Source organism: Solanum pennellii, chromosome 2 (genome assembly GCF_001406875.1).
Source record: "Solanum pennellii chromosome 2, SPENNV200".
NCBI lineage: Eukaryota > Viridiplantae > Streptophyta > Magnoliopsida > Solanales > Solanaceae > Solanum > Solanum pennellii.
Genome location: NC_028638.1, coordinates 16,522,273 through 16,541,214, shown reverse-complemented (window position 1 = coordinate 16,541,214; position 18,942 = coordinate 16,522,273). Strand labels below are relative to the sequence as shown.

The window sequence follows — 18,942 nt, the reverse complement described above, 5'->3', positions numbered from 1 at the left end:
TTGTCTGATTCATGGCTCAGCTGAGTCCCATAATAGTGTGGAACATGTTCCATAGGTTTGCCGCCACTGGACAATGCAAAAAGAGGTTGAGAAGCACATTGAGTGACTGACATGTCATTATTTTCTGATGGAGCATCTATACAAGAAGAATCATTAATGATTAATCATTCTGGGTTTTTTTATTTGCATTGGCAGACACAGTAGATCAAAATCTTAACTGAAAGTGACTCTTTCTGGATTTCTCCAAAGTCCAATTTGAGGGAAAGTAAACACAACCTTTGAAACACGGGGTAGGTAGTGTTGGATTGAAAGAAAGCAGCAATTGTGATATACATTACCATTACAAAGTTTGCATATGAACTGTTCTTTGGTGTAGTTCCACAAATGTTTGTATACCAGTTGTATGCTGGGTTTTGTTTCCCAGCATATCAATGAATTTGCTTGCTTTATTCATAGGAAGAAAAAAATATTGTGTATTAAATGCATCTTCCCCCTCAAGAACTTCTTTTTGGTTGGTTATGTGAGGGTGGTTGTTCTATTAAAGAAGTTACCTACCAGTAACTTCAGATGCATCCTTCTCATTAAGATGCCATCTTAGACACGAGGAGTAAAAATATGAAAATAAAGGAATAACTAGTGTGGATCGTAGAATTCTTGCGTTGACGAAGATGCTGTGGCCAATCATTGCTTCCAATTTTTTTTGGTCATGCTACTTGTTAAAAACAATTCTGTGATTATTCTGCCAACCTTGAAGCTGTCCAAGTAAAGATGAGTCAATGCCAGATTTGTGACTGCTGGGAAGTCCTTTCTCAAACAGCATAGTCAGACAAATCCTTCGTTTCCTTCGACTAAGCTGTAGTGGCGCAACTCTGATACTGAACATATTATACCTGGCCGGTGTTTTGGAAGTGCGAAGCAGAAAAATGCGACAAGGGTCTGCTTCGCTAAAAAGTGTGAAGCGAGAAGCGAGAAGCGAAATGCTTGCATCATTGAAGTGAAGTACAATCTAGAAGGAATCTCAAGATGGGCATTGCACAAATAATTAGAACAACTAAACAAACATGAACTCAACAAAGTAGTATCTATTATTAAGTCTTTTCAATTTTAAAAGGAAAGAGCTAATAATCATTGTAACTTGAGCAAAATCAAAGAAAATATAAAAGGGATAAAAAAAAGATTACCAAGTTAACTAAATTAACAAACTGCAAAACGACAAAATAAAATAAAATAGAATAAGACAGAAGCACCAAACAAGTATAAATAAAAAGAAGGATAGAAAAGCTGAAGAGCTAATAAATTGGATAAATTGACAAACTGAAGAAGATTCAACAATAACAACAACATATTCAGTATAACTAATTAAATAAATAAACAAATTTGGAAAACATCAACATACCAGTGGAATCCCCATAAGGGAGGTTTGCGATGGATGGTTTGTGCGTAACCTTACCCTATATTGTGAAGGTAGAGATGTTGTTTCAATAGACCCTTGGCTCAAGAAAAAACATATCGAAATAGTAAGAGGAAGAAATGCAGTGGTGAAGAAGCTCGACAAAAAGTAATGGACAAAACAAGTAGTATGATAATCAAAGCAAAAGAGACCACATGTAATGCTAAAACCGAAGAATAGGATAGTTGGAGAAGTAAAAAAAATAATAATGATAAGAAAAACTAGATAATGTCCCACTTTTTTGAGACGGTAACAATTTGTATTTCTATTTCCAAAAAATCAAAACCTGCTAACAACATGTTACAATTCCTAATTACAGGTTAAGAGAGTATAAAAGAAGAACTTCAATTCTATGACAAAAATCACAAGGAGCCTAAAGATAGTCACGACTGATTCTACATCTTCCATATACTCCTGTTTACACCAAAAAGATACAACACAAGACAATTCATCTTCAGATAGTGTTGCTCTTGTTCTGATGACATTTAAGGTTCCTTTCTTTCCACGTTGACCACCAAATTCAGGCTGTGATGATTTCCATCTCTATGGCCCGCTTATTTACTAACCTTCTACTCTAATCTTGGACCTTCTTATTTATTTAGGGTTATGTCCTCAGTAAGCTGCAAGTGTGATATGCCTTATCTAATCACCTCTCCTAAATACTTTTTTGGCCTACCTTTACCTTTCCTTTGATTCACCATCACCAATCTATACCTCCTCACACATGTATGAACCATCTCAGTCTCGCTTCCCTCATTTGGGCGCCACTCTTACCTTATCTCAATTGTCTTTGTTTCTAATCCTATCTCAACCTATTGTCCATCTCCATATCCTCATTTTCGCTACTTTCATCTTTTGGATGCGCGAGTTCTTGACCAGCCGACACTTTGGTCCATACAACATAGCTGGTCTCAATGTTATCAAAGGCACACTTTAAGCGCGCATAAGCCCTGAGCGGAGGCTCAAAACGTGTTCAGCGCCTTCACCTCGCTTTATGTGCTCTTCCGTGTCGTCATCAAGGTTCTAAGACAAATGTTTCCTTGCCAATGAGCCTCTTATGAAGAAGTGACATTAAATATTTGATGTTTCACTTTATCATAATCTTTTTTAGTAGCTCTCAGAATGATATGGTTGTGGAAATTTGCCAATGAAAATCAGATGTTATGGAAAAGGGTAATAAGTGCAAAATATGAAGGTGAAGATATGTGGATGACCAAAGAAGTGACTATACCTTATGGAGTGAGTTTGTGGAGATCAATCAGAGACATGTCGGATGAAGTTAAGAGTAATGCAGGGATCAAAGTTGTAGATGGAAGCAAGACAAGATTTTGGAAAGATGAGTGGCATGAAAAGGGAAACCGTGGAAGTTCTTTTCCCTGACATATACAATATAGTTTTGGGACAGCACAATACTATAGCAGAGTTATGACAAATCAGGGTGGAGCTTCAATTGTAGAAGACAATTCAATGACTGGGAAGTGGGAAACAACAAGAGTGGCAGAATTTCTCAAAACCGTGGAATCTTTTAATGGGCTACAAACAGGGGAAGATTTTATGTGGTGGAAGGGAAATAGCAGAGGAAAATTCAAAGTTAACCCAGCCTACAAGTTGATGGATCAGACAAACAAACAAACATACAGTTGGCCATGGAAACAAATATGGAGAAGCAAAATACCTCGTAAAATCTCATGCTTCATATGGTTATTGGCCAAAGAAGCTGCTCTGACTCGAGATAACTTGAAGAAATGAGGGATAACCTTATGCTCTAGTTGCTTTCTTTGTGGGGAGGCATTAGAGACAGTGAACCATGTTCCTACACTGCATGTATACCCAACAACTATGGAGTTTTTTTAAATCTCAAAGGCATCTCTTGGACCATGCCTAGGAAGGTTCACTGGCTTTGAAGAGTTGGGAGACACCAGGGGTGAATGCAAAGGACATAAACAAACTTATCCCTGCTAGTATATGGTGGACTATTTGTGTTTTGAGAGCATAGAGAATCCAGAAAGTCAAGTTAAACTGCATTTTAGCTAGCCTTTGATCATAGATATCCAAATATTCTTGGCAAATATTGTTTGGGTGAAAATTTGAATGAAATTTCACCATGTGTTTGGCCATAATATTTGAAAAATATATTTCACTTTTTTAGAAAAATATGATTTACACCCATAAGTTTTAAAAACTATAAAATCTAACCATAAGTTTGTATTCAAGTCAATTGGATCCTCGTTACAACAATAACAAATAGTGTCCATGACACTAGAGCAATGTGTTTTTTAAGTGAGTGTAACAACAAGCATCATTTCACGCATCGTGATGTAGACAAAGCACATGACTTTGTTAGTTTGTTATCTTGAGCCGATTGTTCATCATTTTCATCAATAACCATATCATTATTTAACATTCGCTAAATATTTCATCACTACTCTGGTAAACGTAAAAAAATTGGTAATACAACGCAAGCAACAACTTTAGTGGGCGTTTTTGTAAAAGATAAAAGTTTGGGGTAAGATTTCAACTTTTAAAAGATCTCAAATAATGAGATTTGGCCAAAATACTAGAAAAAACTAGTATTTGAGAATTTGGGATATTTGCCAAATAATTACAGTCTATGAAAGCACTATTTGCCAAATTTTTTCCCAAATATTATTTGGAAAATTTATGGACAAACGGGCCCTTATTGTTATTTTTTTGGTGTAATTAAGTATACTCCAATGACACTATAACAATAGTTGATGTTTTAGACTCAATATAGACTGAAACAAGTGGAAAAAGGAGACATCTGTATCTAATGGTTTCAGTGTTGTACTGTTCTGTGATATAATACAATGTTACCTTCAAAAAAAAAAACTTTTTTCAATTTTTTTGGTCATATATTTGTCATTCATGTTTATATATTCACACCTTTTTTCATTAAAGCCCACGAAATTTGTGCTTTGCGCTTAAAGACCCCACGGACCTTAGAGCTTTTTTGCGCTTTTTGCCTTTGATAACACTGGCTGGTCTAATAATCACCATTTTATAAAATTACCATCAAGTCATGGTGGCACGAAGTGAAAAAAAGAATCAGATAATTCAGTGAATGTAGAAGCAATGAGATTGAACTATATTCGAAGAGAGAGAAGAGGAAGAGCTGAGAAAGCTCCATGAACATTTTCTAAAACAGGTCCCCATCTATTCTTTTTCTTTTTGAAAATTGCTTTTATAAGAAAAGAAGTGTCTGCGTTGTCTGTACATCACGTCACACTTCACGGACAGAAGTGACAACTTCGTTCACTTCACATTGCCTAGCCTCATGAAGAGTTAAACCTAGTCTCACTTAAGCGATGAAGCTAGCACTTTCCACAACACTGCAGCTGGCATGTGCTGTGGATTTGGACACTTCGCCCAATGTCTTAGTAGGTTGATTGACCATAGTTTTAGTAACTTGATATCTTTTTGTGATAAGCTAGAGTTGATCTCTTGTACATATTCTTTAAAAAAAATGCAGTATAGGAAAGAAAAACCTAATTTAGGGTGGTTAAGAGAATCACAAATAGGGATTTGTCATTTGTTGAATTATTATCTTGGTGACAGTGGAATCACTGAGATGCATCTCGTCCTGTATTTCGATCTATGCCACTCTACCATTAGAATCTTTAGGGATAATAATAGAAAGGGAAAAGTCCAAAGTCCTACCAGTACATATTTATTCTTTTCTTCTTCAGATTTCTTCTTCCTCTGTTTCTTTTTCCTTCCTCTTTAGACTACAAAGTTGCTTCTACCTCTTTTTTTCCTCACTGTTTTGACTTTGTTCTGTTTTTCTCATCCAAGTTCTAGACTTTTAGTATGGACTATCTATTTTCAGTTTTTAAGAATTGAAATATTTGCTAATATGTTATTGCTATTGTGATTTTTATTATTTATATATGCAACTAGCTACTTCTCCAACTAGGACACTACATTATAATCCTTTCCCAAGTAGGATTCTATATAGTGTTCATATTCTTATTCCTATTCTAAGTAGGATAGTATATACTATTCTTGTTCCTTTTCATATTCTAACATGTTGACCAAGGTTTTTTATACCCAAACCTCCTTGTTTCTTGTTGAGAGTCAGTGAGTCCCACGCTCCCACTTCACCAGATTTTAACCCTTTCTTCCTTGTTACCTTGCGAAAAGAACCTCAGTTGATTCATCATCTTCTCTTTGCACTTGGGGATTGTGAATGGAGCCATCATGTAAGTTGGAAGGGCATCCATGACTGATTAATTAGTGTCAATCTGTCCCCTAAGGAGAGGTATTGACTCTTCCATCTTGCAAGCCTTTTATCACATCTCTCTAGGACTTCATTCCAAATTTCTTGGCCCTTATTCTTAGTTCCCAAAGGGATTCCTAGATATTTTGTTGGAAGCAGATCTACCTGACATCCTGAGTTTGCAGCCAGAAGATGCATATCATTTACTTGATTGACTGGATGAGGGAGCTTTTGTGCCAGTTGACATGTAGCTCAGTAATAGCCTCAAAGATGGTCAATATGGCTCTTTAAGTGTCTGATGTTTTCAACTTGTGCATCAGTTACGACAAGTGCATCATCTGCATAAAGGAGATGAGTGATTTCCACCCCTGTATCATTGGAGGTTTGTGCAGCAAAACTCCTTATTCATCTATTTTCCTTGACCTTTCTGATCGTGCAGTTGAGTCCCTCTATTGCAATGATAGAGAGGAAGGGTGATGAAGGATCACTGTGTCTGAGACTCCTTTGGAAGTTGAACTTCACACTGGACACATAAATTTTATCCAATTCACCCCATTGGAGCCAAAAATGTCCCTTAAAATTTTGAAAAGAAAATCTCAATTGACATGGTTGAAAGCTTTTTCAATGTCCAGTTTACAAAGGATCCCAGGAGTTCGTTGTTTTGTTCTGGAATCTACCAATTCATTTGCCAGCAAAGCTGCATCTAGGATTTGTTTGCCCTTTAGGAAGCCCATTTGATGTTCATTCACCAATTTCCCCATAACAGTCTGCAGCCTCTCAATGTGCATTCTGGAGATGATCTCATAAACTCTACCTATAAGTCTTATTGGCTTGGAATCCTTCAGTTCTTCTGGTCCATGCTTAGGTATTAATGCTATGAAAAGTAGCATTGAAATTTTTTCCAAAATCTCAATGTGGTGGAAATTTTGTAAAGTTTGCATCAAATCTTCTTTCAGAGTCCCCCAACAGGTTTTGAAGAAACCCTTGGTGAATCCATCTTGGCATAGGGCCTTGTCTACTGCACATAACTCAATTACTTGAAATACTTCTACCTCTGCGAAAGGTCTCTCCATCCATTATTGTTCTATTTGATGGATCTTAGAACATCCAGAGTAATCAAAAGAAGGTCTCCAGCTTTCAGTTTCTGAGTATAGCTTTGCGTAGAATTCGGCCATTGCCATTTTAATTTCAACAGTTTCAGTTCCCTGACTACGAATCTGTCACTAGTGTTATACCTTCTATGGGCTGTTGCCATCCTCTGGGTCTGTTGTTTCATCTCCCTGCTTAGGCCATAAGATGTATATTTTCGCCTCCAGCTTTATTCCTCATTCTTGGACAATTCCTCCAGTTTCACTAGAATTGTGGATCAGTGTTGTGAAAAGCGCAGAAAAGCGCGCTTCAAAGCGAGGCGACCCTTGTGCGTTTTTTTATCTTGAGGCGAGGCGATCTGAAAAAAGCTCTCGCTTCAGATGAAGAAGCGAGAAGCGACCCTAAGGCAAAAGCGCAATAAAGCGCGCTTTTTATAAAAAAAAGCGACGATTAGGATTTTTTTAAAAAAATTATGTTTTTAAGAAAATAATAATCTGAAATATAACCTTCTCTCTCCTCACGACTCTTCTTTCACGACTCTTTCCCTTCTTTCTGTCCTCGCGAATCTTCTTTCACAATACTTCTTTCCCTTCTTTCTCTCCTGACGATCTCGACTGAGACTGCCTCTCTCTTCAACCTCGACCATGACTGTAGGTAACTTTTTGTTCATCTCTTTTTTAGCTAATGTTTATTAGTTCATCTCTATGAGTTTCTTTTCTCATGAAATATACAATCTTTGCCTGTGCTTCATCTCTTCATCTCTCTGAGTTTCGACTACTCTAGTTTTTTCTTCTTCTTCTCTTCTTTTCTTCATCTCTGCTGCCTGTTCTGTTTCTAATTACTGACTGCTGCCTCCTCTGTTTTTTTTTCAATTCTTTTGCTTTTTTTTTTAATTTTGTGATCAGTCTAGCAGCCTTGTTGAAGAATAGGAGTTTGAATCTTTGTGATTTAATCATGTTTTTGATTTTTTGTTTTATATGTTATGACTTATGAGTATTTTTGCCTATGTAATTTCTTTCAACCTAAGACTATATTACCTCTATTTAGTTATTTAATATTTTTTTATTTTTATACTAAATGTCGCTTTTTTTTTATAAAAAGCGCGCGCTTCGCTTCACGCTTCTCGCTTCTGTGAAGCAAGCCCTCATCGCTTTTTTCCGCTTCTCGCTTCCCAAAACACTGTTGTGGATCTCATCATCGTCTCTTCTTCATTCAAATATCTGGTTTCTTGAGTGTGATCAAGATCAGCTAATAATTGAGAATGCTGTTTTCCTGTTAACTAGCTCACCAACGGTTAAGTTTCTGTTTTAGCATCTTTAACCGTGATGCTAAGTCTGCAATCCTTGTACCATGAGACCATTCCACCAGCTTTGGATTAAATCATTAAAATTTTCCCATCAAGCCACCAATTTCCCAATTGACACATTTTAGGATGATGGGTCAGTAATCAGAGACTACCCTTGGCAGTATTTTCTGTCTGATGGCTTTAAAAGACTCTTCCCATTCCATGGAGTTGAGGAATCTATCTGATTTTTCTGCACTATGATGGCTTATACCTCTGAACAGGTGTAATTCCCTCGAATTAGGTGAGGATCATGTAATTTCATGTCTTCAACCCACTTGGAAAAAACAACCATATTGTTTGTGATTCTGTTATATCACCTTCTCTCTATCATAAATCTGTGTGTAATATAAATTCAGCATGTGATCCAAGGTCCCAGACTTAGCTAGCGTTTGGCCATAGATTTCCAAATATTCTTGGCAAATATTATTTGAGTGAAAATTTGGGTGAAATTTCACCATCTGTTTGGCCATAAAATTTGGGAAATATATTTCAACTTTTTAGAAAAATATGATTTATACCCACAAGTTTTAAAAACTATCAAAACTAACTAAAAGTTTGTATTACAAGTCAATTGAATGTTCGTTACAACAATAACAAATAATGTCCATGACACTAAAACGATGTGGTAATTTGGAGTGAGTGCAACAAGAATTATTCCATGTATCGTGAAGCAGACAAAGTACATGACTTTGTTACCTAAAGCCAATTTTTAATAATTTTCATCAACAATCATATCATTATTTAATATTCACTAAATATTTCATCACTATTTTGGTGTTCACGTAAAAAATGATGTAATACAACGCAAGCAAAAACTAGAGAGGGTGTTTTTGTAAAAGATAAAAGATTGGGGTAAAATTTTAATTTTCAAAATATCCCAAATAATGAGATTTGGCCCAAATACTAGAAAAAACTAGTATTTGGAAATTTGGGATATTTGCCAAAAATATTTGCCAAATAATGGCAAATTGTATGGACAAACATTATTTGCCAAATTTTTCCCAAATATATTTATGGCCAAACGGGCCCTTAGACTTTGTTTTTTTATTTTGAGGATAGAACACTAATCTACATATTCACTGGTAAACTACATCCAAAATATGTAGTTCTCCTTCAAAAGGTATTCCAGACTAATCATACTGCTGCCTATCACCTCTATTTCTTACAAATAATCTAAAACATCCAAAATATCTTCTGCTTGGACTAAAATATTCTGTTTACCCAAAAATAAAACAACTATGGTTTCTCTATTTCCATACAGTCCACCATATTCATGCCCGGACAACCTTCCATCTCTCCTCCTTTGTTGCTGCATTACCATCACTATTCCAACTGAGGACTCCTCTGATGTTCCCTGGCTTTACCCAATTTATTTTCCTCAAGCTGATGAACATCCTCCAAAGCTGTTCTGTCCATTTGCAGAGCAAGAACAGATGGCATATAGTATCCACCTGTTCCTCACATAAGAAGCATCTTGAACATAGTTCAAATTTCCTTTTGTTTGAGTCGTCTTGTGTCAGTGCTGATTCCTTAGAGCCATATGAAGCAGTTCACTTTTTATGGGATCTTGGTCTTCCATATCATCTTCCATGGCCAACTTTCCTCCTTATGATTTGATCTATTCAGTTCTCTGGAAGCTGAGTTGACAGAGAATATACCTTCCCTTTCTTTCTTCCATACTATGGTATCCCTTTCTTCAGATAGATTGTTGAATCTGTCCATAATGGTGTAAAAAGTTGCTACTCTACCCACTTGCCAATCATTTATGTTTCTCCTTAAGTGTAGGTTCCATCCTTGTCCTGTCCCCATCTCTGCAACTGTGGCCTGTTGAAGAATACAAAGGTTGTGAGATCTGGAAATTGATGTTGTAGTGGTGCACCTCCTATCCAGTTATCATTCCAAAAAGAAATCTTTTGTCCATTACCTACTTTGTAGTTAATTCTTCTCTTAAACAGAGGCCATAAATTTCTGATAACTCTCCAAACTGTCAACTGTCTGGTATGGAAACTATGTTCGTTGTCCAGTTATCTTCCATCCCATATTTGGCAGTAATGAATTCCTTCCGTAGCAGAATTTCTTTCTAGCAACTCTTCTTTGGACTATATGGAGGGAGAGATATTAAAGTGCGTTTGAGGGGCTTGAGAATGATTTTTATATATTGGAGGAATAACTTGCTGTCTCTATTTTCCTTTTGGTGCACCCTGAGATCGAAATAATATTTGCTTGATCAAAATAATGATGTTTGGTAAAACAAACTTATGATGGTCCACTGTCCTTGCATTTCTATGAGAAAATTATTGAGTACTGAAATTTAGAAAGAAAGCTCAAATACAAAAACTACGTCGTAATCCTCAACAAGTTGAACTGGCTATATGTGAATCATGACTGATATGTATTCCATTTAAATTTATTTCAGGCCAACATTATACAGACTAATACAATAAAAAGTATGAGACGTTCTCTATTTTGTACTGGTATACATATTTCTAATAGGGCTAAATAACTTAGAAAGTATAGGACCTAAAGTAACTAACATGACTAAAACATATTCCCAACTTATTGGTATCTCTTGAATAGATCTTTTGCCCTATTACCAGGTCTGTAAGAATTGAAGAAGTTATAGGCCTTTGAGACAGAGAAAATTCAAATAACTCAACTTAGCTTCAATTTCATTAAATTTTTTTTCCATTTCTGAAACACAAGAATTGAAGTTGCCAATTTAATAATTTCCCAACATTTCTTTCTAGAGTCCCTTTCAGTTACACCTGCAACATGAGTTCTATCAAACTGTAGGACATCCCTTTCAATTGGTCCACATCAACCTCATTGTAGAATGTCCTTGTAGAGTATCCATACCTAGTTATTAGCCAAAAAGATAATAATAAAAGAAGAACGTTAAGAAGAAGGTTACTGATAAGGTGCTCTATAAATAAACGAGGCTCTCGTTATAGGTTTATAAAAAGAAGAAAAAGAAATCAATTGTAGATGCTAGTTCATTAATAGCTTGCTGAAGTATATGATCACATTAGAAGCTGGAATCCCATGTGCTTTCTGTGTTAATGCGAAGTACTGACTTGAAGGGGTTTGTCTGATTAACATGGTTTGTTTTCTATATCAAGTCGAATCTTTCTTCTTATTAGTTCCCTTATTATTATTATTATTTTGGCATGGATAACTTCATATCTTTTAAGCTGAAGTCTGGGCCAAGAAGATTTTATTTTGTTCTTTTTTTTCATGACATTGAACTGCTATGGATTAATGTAGATGAAGTGAAATTCAGTATGCGACATTGTATATGCTTAACCTTTCACTCATTTTTCTTTTCTTGAAGCGAAACCTACGTTGCCGACAAACTTTGAGGAAAATACTTGGGCAACTCTAAAGTCAGCTATTAGTGCGATATTCTTGAAGCAGCCTGATCCATGTGACTTAGAAAAGCTTTATCAGGTGCATGTTGCGGCATTGCTTTCTAATATTGTTGCTTATAAAAGTGTGCTGATTGATTCTCTGTTGTTGATAGGCTGTAAATGACCTTTGCCTGCACAAAATGGGTGGAAATCTATATCAACGAATTGAAAAAGAGTGTGAATCACACATAGCTGCAGCTCTACGTTCTTTAGTTGGCCAAAGTGAAGATCTTGTAGTTTTCTTGTCGCTTGTTGAGAGGTGTTGGCAGGATTTTTGTGATCAGATGTTGATGATTCGTGGAATAGCTTTGTATCTTGATAGAACATATGTGAAACAAACGCCAAATGTGCGTTCACTGTGGGACATGGGCTTGCAGCTTTTCCGCAAGCATCTCTCTCTTGCCTCAGAAGTAGAACACAAAACTGTTTTTGGCCTCCTACAGATGATTGAGACCGAAAGGTTAAGAAATTTTTATGGTTAAATTTAATGATCTTGCGATTGGTGGGTTCATCTTGATTGTTTATATATGTGTTCCTGTTGGATATCTGGTTGCATTTGCCTAGCTAGTTCAAGTGACTACTCCTACTACCTAAAGTATTAGAAGAATGAGATCTTAAGTGCATATTATCTATTAGGAAAAGAAATAGGTTCTTTTGCAGAGGTAGGGAACGAGAAGTGTTTAACCTGACATGCATCAAATGTTGCTTTGCCTCTTCAATGCCATGTTTGACAGCATCAGAGTCTCTCTTTCATTTGGGAGAGAATAAAAGAAGATAGCTAAAGCTTAGGTTTTTTTTCTTCTCGTTATCTTTTGGAGGAGCTATGTTGTATGAGGTGGAGAATTCGTCGGTCAAGAACTCGCACATCCAGAACATGAGTTAGCAAAAATGAGGATGTTGAGATGGATGTGGCATACTAAGAGAGATAGGATTAGGAACAAAGATATTCGGGATAAGGCAAGATTAGCCTTCGTGGTGGTTAAGGTGGGATTGAAATGGCTCAGACATGTGAAGAGAAGTTGCAGAATGTCTCAGCGAGGAGATATGAGAAGTTGACGATTGTGGTTCTGAAGAGAGGTAGAGGTAGACCGAAGAAGTATTGGCGAGAGGTGATTAGACGGGACATGACACAATTGCAGCTTACTGAGGACATGACCGTAGATAGGACTATATGAAGGTCGAGGATTAGGTAAAAAGTCAGTAGGAAGGAGAGTTGTCTAGTTTCCGTATCAGTATTACTATTATCACTTCTTCTACTATCTTGTTCTTCGCTTTTATTATTACTTGTTGTTTCCTTTGTTTTGGTTATCATATTATTTTGTTTTGTTGTTCTTTTCTCCATTATTTTCTGCATGGCTACTTCACTGGTGTATTCTAAGTTAATTGGACTCTCCAGAAATGTTGACACACCTGGGTCGGATCCTTAAATACACTGTTTTTGGAGGATCTGACACACACCCGTCGACATTTTTGAAGAGTCCGAGTAACAGAGGGTGTATTTCCTTTATTTACTGCTTTGATATGCTTTACTTGAGTTGAGGGCTATCAGAACAGCCTCTTTACCTTCACGATATAGAGGTAAGGCTGCGTACACACCACCCTCCCCAGGCCCCACTTGTGGGATGACGATGGGTAATTTTTTTTTTTGTTTGAGTGGGTGGTCTATTCGAGAAGATGCTGCATTTGTATAATTTCAGCCTTATGGTATATTTCATTCTGGTTTTGTTTTTACAGATTAGGTGAGGCAGTTGATCGAACTCTGCTTAACCATCTTTTGAAGATGTTCACTGCCTTGGGGATTTATGCTGAAAGTTTTGAAAAGCCATTTCTTGAGCGTACTTCTGAGTTTTATGCTGCTGAAGGTGTCAAATACATGCAGCAGTCAGATGTTCCAGATTACCTGAAGCATGTGGAGGTGTGCTTCTCCATTCCTTGTACCCTGATGTTTTTAGCTACAAATGTTAATAATGGATTTGCTTGTCTCTTTTCTTAATAATACCCTCCTCATCCATAATATCACCTTGTACTCCCTCTGTGTTGGGTGACAAATGGGCAGTTTGGGCCAAAGTTAGGCTGGTCAAGATGGGTTGAACTAATAGGTGGGCCAATGCCCAATATCACCTTGTACTCCCTCTGTGTTGGGTGGCAAATGGGCAGTTTGGGCCAAAGTTAGGCTGGTCAAGATGGGTTGAACTAATAGGTGGGCCAATGCCCAATATTGCCCAAAGCTTGCTTGGGTAAGATTGTCTGGGTAAGATTATCTTAGGATCCCTGTAATTTTTGTCATAGGATTGAAGATCTTCTGTTATACTCTCTTTAATCTGTAACATGTTGTGGCAGGTATTGATTTTTTTGGAAATAGGCCTACAAATAGTTACATTCTCAAAAAAAAAAAAAAGATTGTCTGGGTCAAGAAGGGTCATAACTCCCATTTTTTGACTAGAATCTTATTATTTCTTTTTGGAGATATTAGTAATTTTTTTTAACCAAATAGCCACAAGCAAGTCATCATAAATGTTACATTGTAAAATTTTATCAATTTATCTATTTGTACAACCAGGAGCTTCAAAAATGTACTTTTTAGCCAATTAAGGATTATCTTGTCTATGCAGATCACAGATTCATGCTAATTTTGTTTTTGAAACTGGTAACGTGTAATCATTTGCATTAAGGGTATGCTAGCCACCTCCAAAAGTGTGATTACATAGATAGCTAATTACAACAAACCTAGGAAATCCACTATCCGTAATTCATCTATTATACATTGCTGTGCACACCAAAAAATAAAGTAAATATACATTTTCCTTTGCTCTTCTGAATGGAGTTTGATCTGCCTTTGAAGATTCTCTAATTCATCTCCTTCCATATAGTTCACCATATGCAAGCTGGGACAGTTTTCCACCATCTCTTTTGGCTTTTGCTCCCTCCCCTTCTGATCCAGCAACTCAATAGATCAGCTGTGTGCTCTACCATTATCCAGCTTTCCCCAGCAAAGGTGAAGAATAAGGACCAGACCTGGGAGGTTACTTTGTAGTGGAGGAAAAGGTGGCTGTTTGTTTCAATAGCTTTCATACAAAGAGGGAATATGGAAGCTAAGTTAGATTTCCTTTTCTGTAAAGCTTCATGGGTACGTCATGCTTTCCTGGCTTACCCACCAGGAGAAATATTTCACCTTATTAGCCTATTAGGTGCCGTGCTTCTCCAAATAGCTTTCTAGGGGATTTTCCATCTCTTCCTGTCAGCTTCGGAAGGCCCCTCCTGTAGACTCTGTGGACTGAGAATTTGCCATCTGTGTTGTGACTCCATCTGATGATATCAGGGTCATTTATAGTTCCTGTCAAGGTTCCTATTCTACCAAGTAGAGCAACCGCTCTCTCATCCTCCCAATCATTCAAAAACTTCCTGGAAATTGGGTTCCACTTGGAGTTGTCTAGGTATCTTATATTGTGCTATTTTGGTTTGTGCTGATGTTGAAAAGGGTGGGGAAAGCCTCTTGTAAAGTGCCCTCTGACCATTCCCAGTTATCTTTCTAAAAAAGGATTTTTCTACCATTGTCCACTTGGAAGGTAATGTCCTTCCCAAGGTTGGTCCATGGGAGAAATATTGTAAAAGAGTATTATTGAGTTGTATATCAACATTATTACACAAAAATCCTATTTATAGACATTATAATACAATCCTTTACCAAGTAGGATAATTTATACTATTCCTATTCTTAAAAAATAGGACTGTGTACACCTATTCATATTCTAACACTCCCCCTCAAGCTGCTGCGTACAAATCATATGAACCTAGCTTGTTACAAATGTAATTAATACGAGGACCGATGATAGACGTGGTGAAGATATCTATCACTTGACTTCACAAATATATTTTGAGAGTATCTAATGGGGGAGGGAAAACAAGAACAACTGGAGACAAAGGAGGGAGGACATCCTGCACCAAATTACTGGATTAGAAAATATCATGGAGCAAAGAGCACTCACAGTTGATGAATTACTCCAGAAGGTTCATTTGGCAATGGAGTTTGAGGAGGTGATCAAGAATGAGGAGATAGCATGGAGACAGAGGTCTAGAATCCAATGGTTGAAAAATGGAGATAAGAACACCAAATATTTCCAGAGAATGGCCACAACACATAAGAGATGCAAACAAAATTGAAGAGGAAGGGACATATATCACTGATCCAGAAGTTATCAAGATTAAAATACAAGACTACTATCAGAATCTCTACAAAGAGACAGAGACATGGAGACCTAATCTAAAATTTAAAGGACTTCACAAGCATTAACTTGGAGGAACGGATCTGGCTGCAGAGACAGTTTGAGGAGGAAGAAGTCTTAAAAGGCATCAATCTTTGTGCTAGCGACAAAGCACCAGGACCTGATGGATTTCCAATGAGCTTCTTCAAAGAATTTTGGAGTGTCTTGAAAGAAGACATCTTGAACACCATGAAGCATTTCCATGAGTTCCAAGTTTTTGAAAAGAGTATGAATGCCACTTATGTGGCACTTATCCCAAAGAAGACTGGAGCTACATCACTAAGGGACTTCAGACCAATAAGTCTTATTAGTGGGATGTTCAAAATTATAGCTGAAGTGTTGGCTGAAAGGCTCAAACAGGTGGTAAACAAGCAGGTGGACAAGCACCAGATGGCATTTATTAAGGGCAGGCAGATCATGGATGCTGCATTAATAGCCAGTGAATGTGTGGACACAAGAGTTAGAGGAGAGAAAGCAGGCATCATGTGCAAACTTGATTTGGAAAAAGCATATGACCATGTAAATTGGGGGATCCTTCTAAACATCTTAAGACAGATGGGGTTTGGAGATAAATGGTTAAAATGGATAGGTTTTTGTATTAAAACCATCAGGTTCTCCATTCTGGTGAATGGGGAACCGCTGGGTTTCTTTTCATCTGAGAGGGGCTTTAGACAGGGTGATCCTCTCTCCCCTTTCCTATTCATACTGGTCATGGAGGGGCTGAATAGCATGCTGAGGATAGCTACTCAAAACAGATGGAAAAGGGGATTTGAAGTTAGTAGCAGGGCAGGTGTGAGCATGGAGATTTGCCAATTGTTGTATGCTGATGACACTGTAATCTTCTGCGAGGCAAAAGAAGACCAGATTAGATATATCAGAGTGATACTTGTGATCCTGGAAGCTGTCTCTGGTCTAAGGGTTAACTGGAGGAAAAACAGTTTATTCCCTATTAAGGAAGTGGCACAGATGCAAAGATTGGCTAACATCCTTGGGTGCAAGATCGAGCAATTCCCGACAACTTACTTGGGAATGCCTCTGGGAAGCAACCATAAAGAACTACTGATATGGGATGGGATAATCCAGAGGTCAGAGAAGAAGTTAGCAATATGGAAATCTCAATACTTGTCAATTGGGGGCCGACAAACATTAATAAATGCAGTGCTGGACTCTCTCCCACTTATATCATGTCTCTATTTCCCTTACCTGCTAAGGTTCTGGAGAAATTGGACAAACTTAGAAAAGACCTTTCTTTGGTTTGGGAACAAAGAAAGGAAGGGGTACTATCTAGTTAACTGTGAAACAGTGCAGCTACCTAAACTCTCAGGTGGTCTTGGAGTTAGGAATCTTCGAATCCATAATGAGTGCCTCTTGATGAAATGGCTGTGGAGATATGTGGAAGAACAACATGCTCTTTGGAAAGAAGTTATACATCACAAGTATGGACAGGACTCCCAATGGTGTACCAATGAGGTCACTATACCATATGGAGTTTCAATATGGAAAACAATAAGATCCTTCTAGACCAAACTAGCAGGAAACATCAAACTCAGAATAGGAAATGGAGCTAAAATTCGATTCTGGAAAGATGTTTGGGTAAGACATGAGGCATTAATGCAACCATTCCCTGACTTATTTTCTTTATGTAGCAATCCAGATATCACTCTAGCTGAGAGTTGGGAAAATAGTTGGGATATATCTTTCAGGAGACATTTCAATGACAGGGAAATCGATAGGGTGGCACAATTGTTACATGTAACCGATGAGTTTAATGGATTTGCTGCAAGGCCAGACACAATCTCGTGGGTACACTCTGAGGATGGAAGATTCACAGTTAACAAGCTCTATATCTATAAGAAGGAAATGGGAACTCAACAAGGCCTCAGATTGGCTAGATGGAAATATGTATGGACAAGCCAAGCACCAACCAAGATCAAATGTTTTGTATGGTTGGTAGCTAAGAGGGCTTGTCTGACACAGGAGGTACTGCAGAGGAAAGGTGTACAACTAGTACCAAGGTTTTTTCTATGCAATGAGACAAATGAGACCAACAATCATCTTTTTCTACGCTGTAGAGTCACAGGTCAACTATGGTCTCTGTTTTTGAGGCTCACTGATAACAGCTGGACGATGCCAGAACATACTGCTGACTTGTTAAGCTGCTGGATCAAGAGAGGAGGCAGTAAAAGCCAAAAAAAGTGGTGGAGAATTATTCCAGCTTGCATATGGTGGTCAGTATGGAAGGAAAGAAATGGAAGATGCTATCAGAACAAATCGAACTCCATACAGAAAGTCAAAGAAAATTCCATTGCATATTTGTATTTTTGGTGTAAACAGGAATGTATAGAGGAGGTAGAGCAATTAGTAGATATGTTAGGTTTTTTGTAATTAGCCTTCCTAGCCCTTCTATGTACGAATTTTGGAGGTCACCAGCATGTCCTTAATGCTGAGGAATACAACATTACCGTTTTAAAAAAAAATAAAATATTTTGAGAGTATCTTTTCTCTGCCAGAGTGACAATCAATCTCAATGTGCTTAATCCTCTTATGAAACATTGCATTTGATGTGATATGAAGGGCCTCTTGATTATCACATACAAGTTCCATATGACTGGTTTCTCCAAGTTTTGGTGCTCTCAGCAACTATTTGATTCCAAACTAGTTCACAAGTTGCTACAAGCATTGCTCGATATTCTGCTTCTGCACTAGAACGAGCAACTACAATATGTTTCTTACTCTTCCATGACACAAAATTACCTCCTGCTAAAACACAATATCTAGATGTAGAAAGTTTATCAGAGGGTGATCCTGCTTATGGCCTTGATCCTCAAAGAGTAGTCCTTTACCGGGAGCTGACTTTATATATTGCAGAATATGAATAACTGATCCCAATGACTATCACAAGGGGAAGTCATAGACCGACTTACAATACTCACAAGAAAAGAGATGTCAGGTTCTAGTCATTGTGAGATAATTCTACCTTCATTTCTAGAATGATGAAGGTTTTGAAGTATAACGGAAAAGCCTTCTGATTGTTTGTCTAATTCAGACCTCTACTTTATAACCTTTTAAAATTAATATTTAGATAATAAAAATACTGGACTATAAAAGTATTAGAAATTGTATTTTTTTTATATTTAAAAATACAGAAATAA

The 18,942-nt window shown here is 37.3% G+C and overlaps 1 protein-coding gene across 1 annotated transcript in view; it reads left to right on the top strand.

Annotated features, from left to right (window-relative positions):
- LOC107011416 (cullin-4-like) overlaps nt 1–18,942 on the top strand; it is a 36,350-nt gene that overhangs the window by 1,588 nt on the left and 15,820 nt on the right. Inside the window, exons 2-4 of the mRNA XM_015210913.1 lie at nt 11,453–11,568; nt 11,642–11,988; nt 13,263–13,443. Coding sequence (XP_015066399.1) covers nt 11,453–11,568; nt 11,642–11,988; nt 13,263–13,443 — 644 coding nt within the window. The remainder of the gene's footprint in view (nt 1–11,452; nt 11,569–11,641; nt 11,989–13,262; nt 13,444–18,942) is intronic.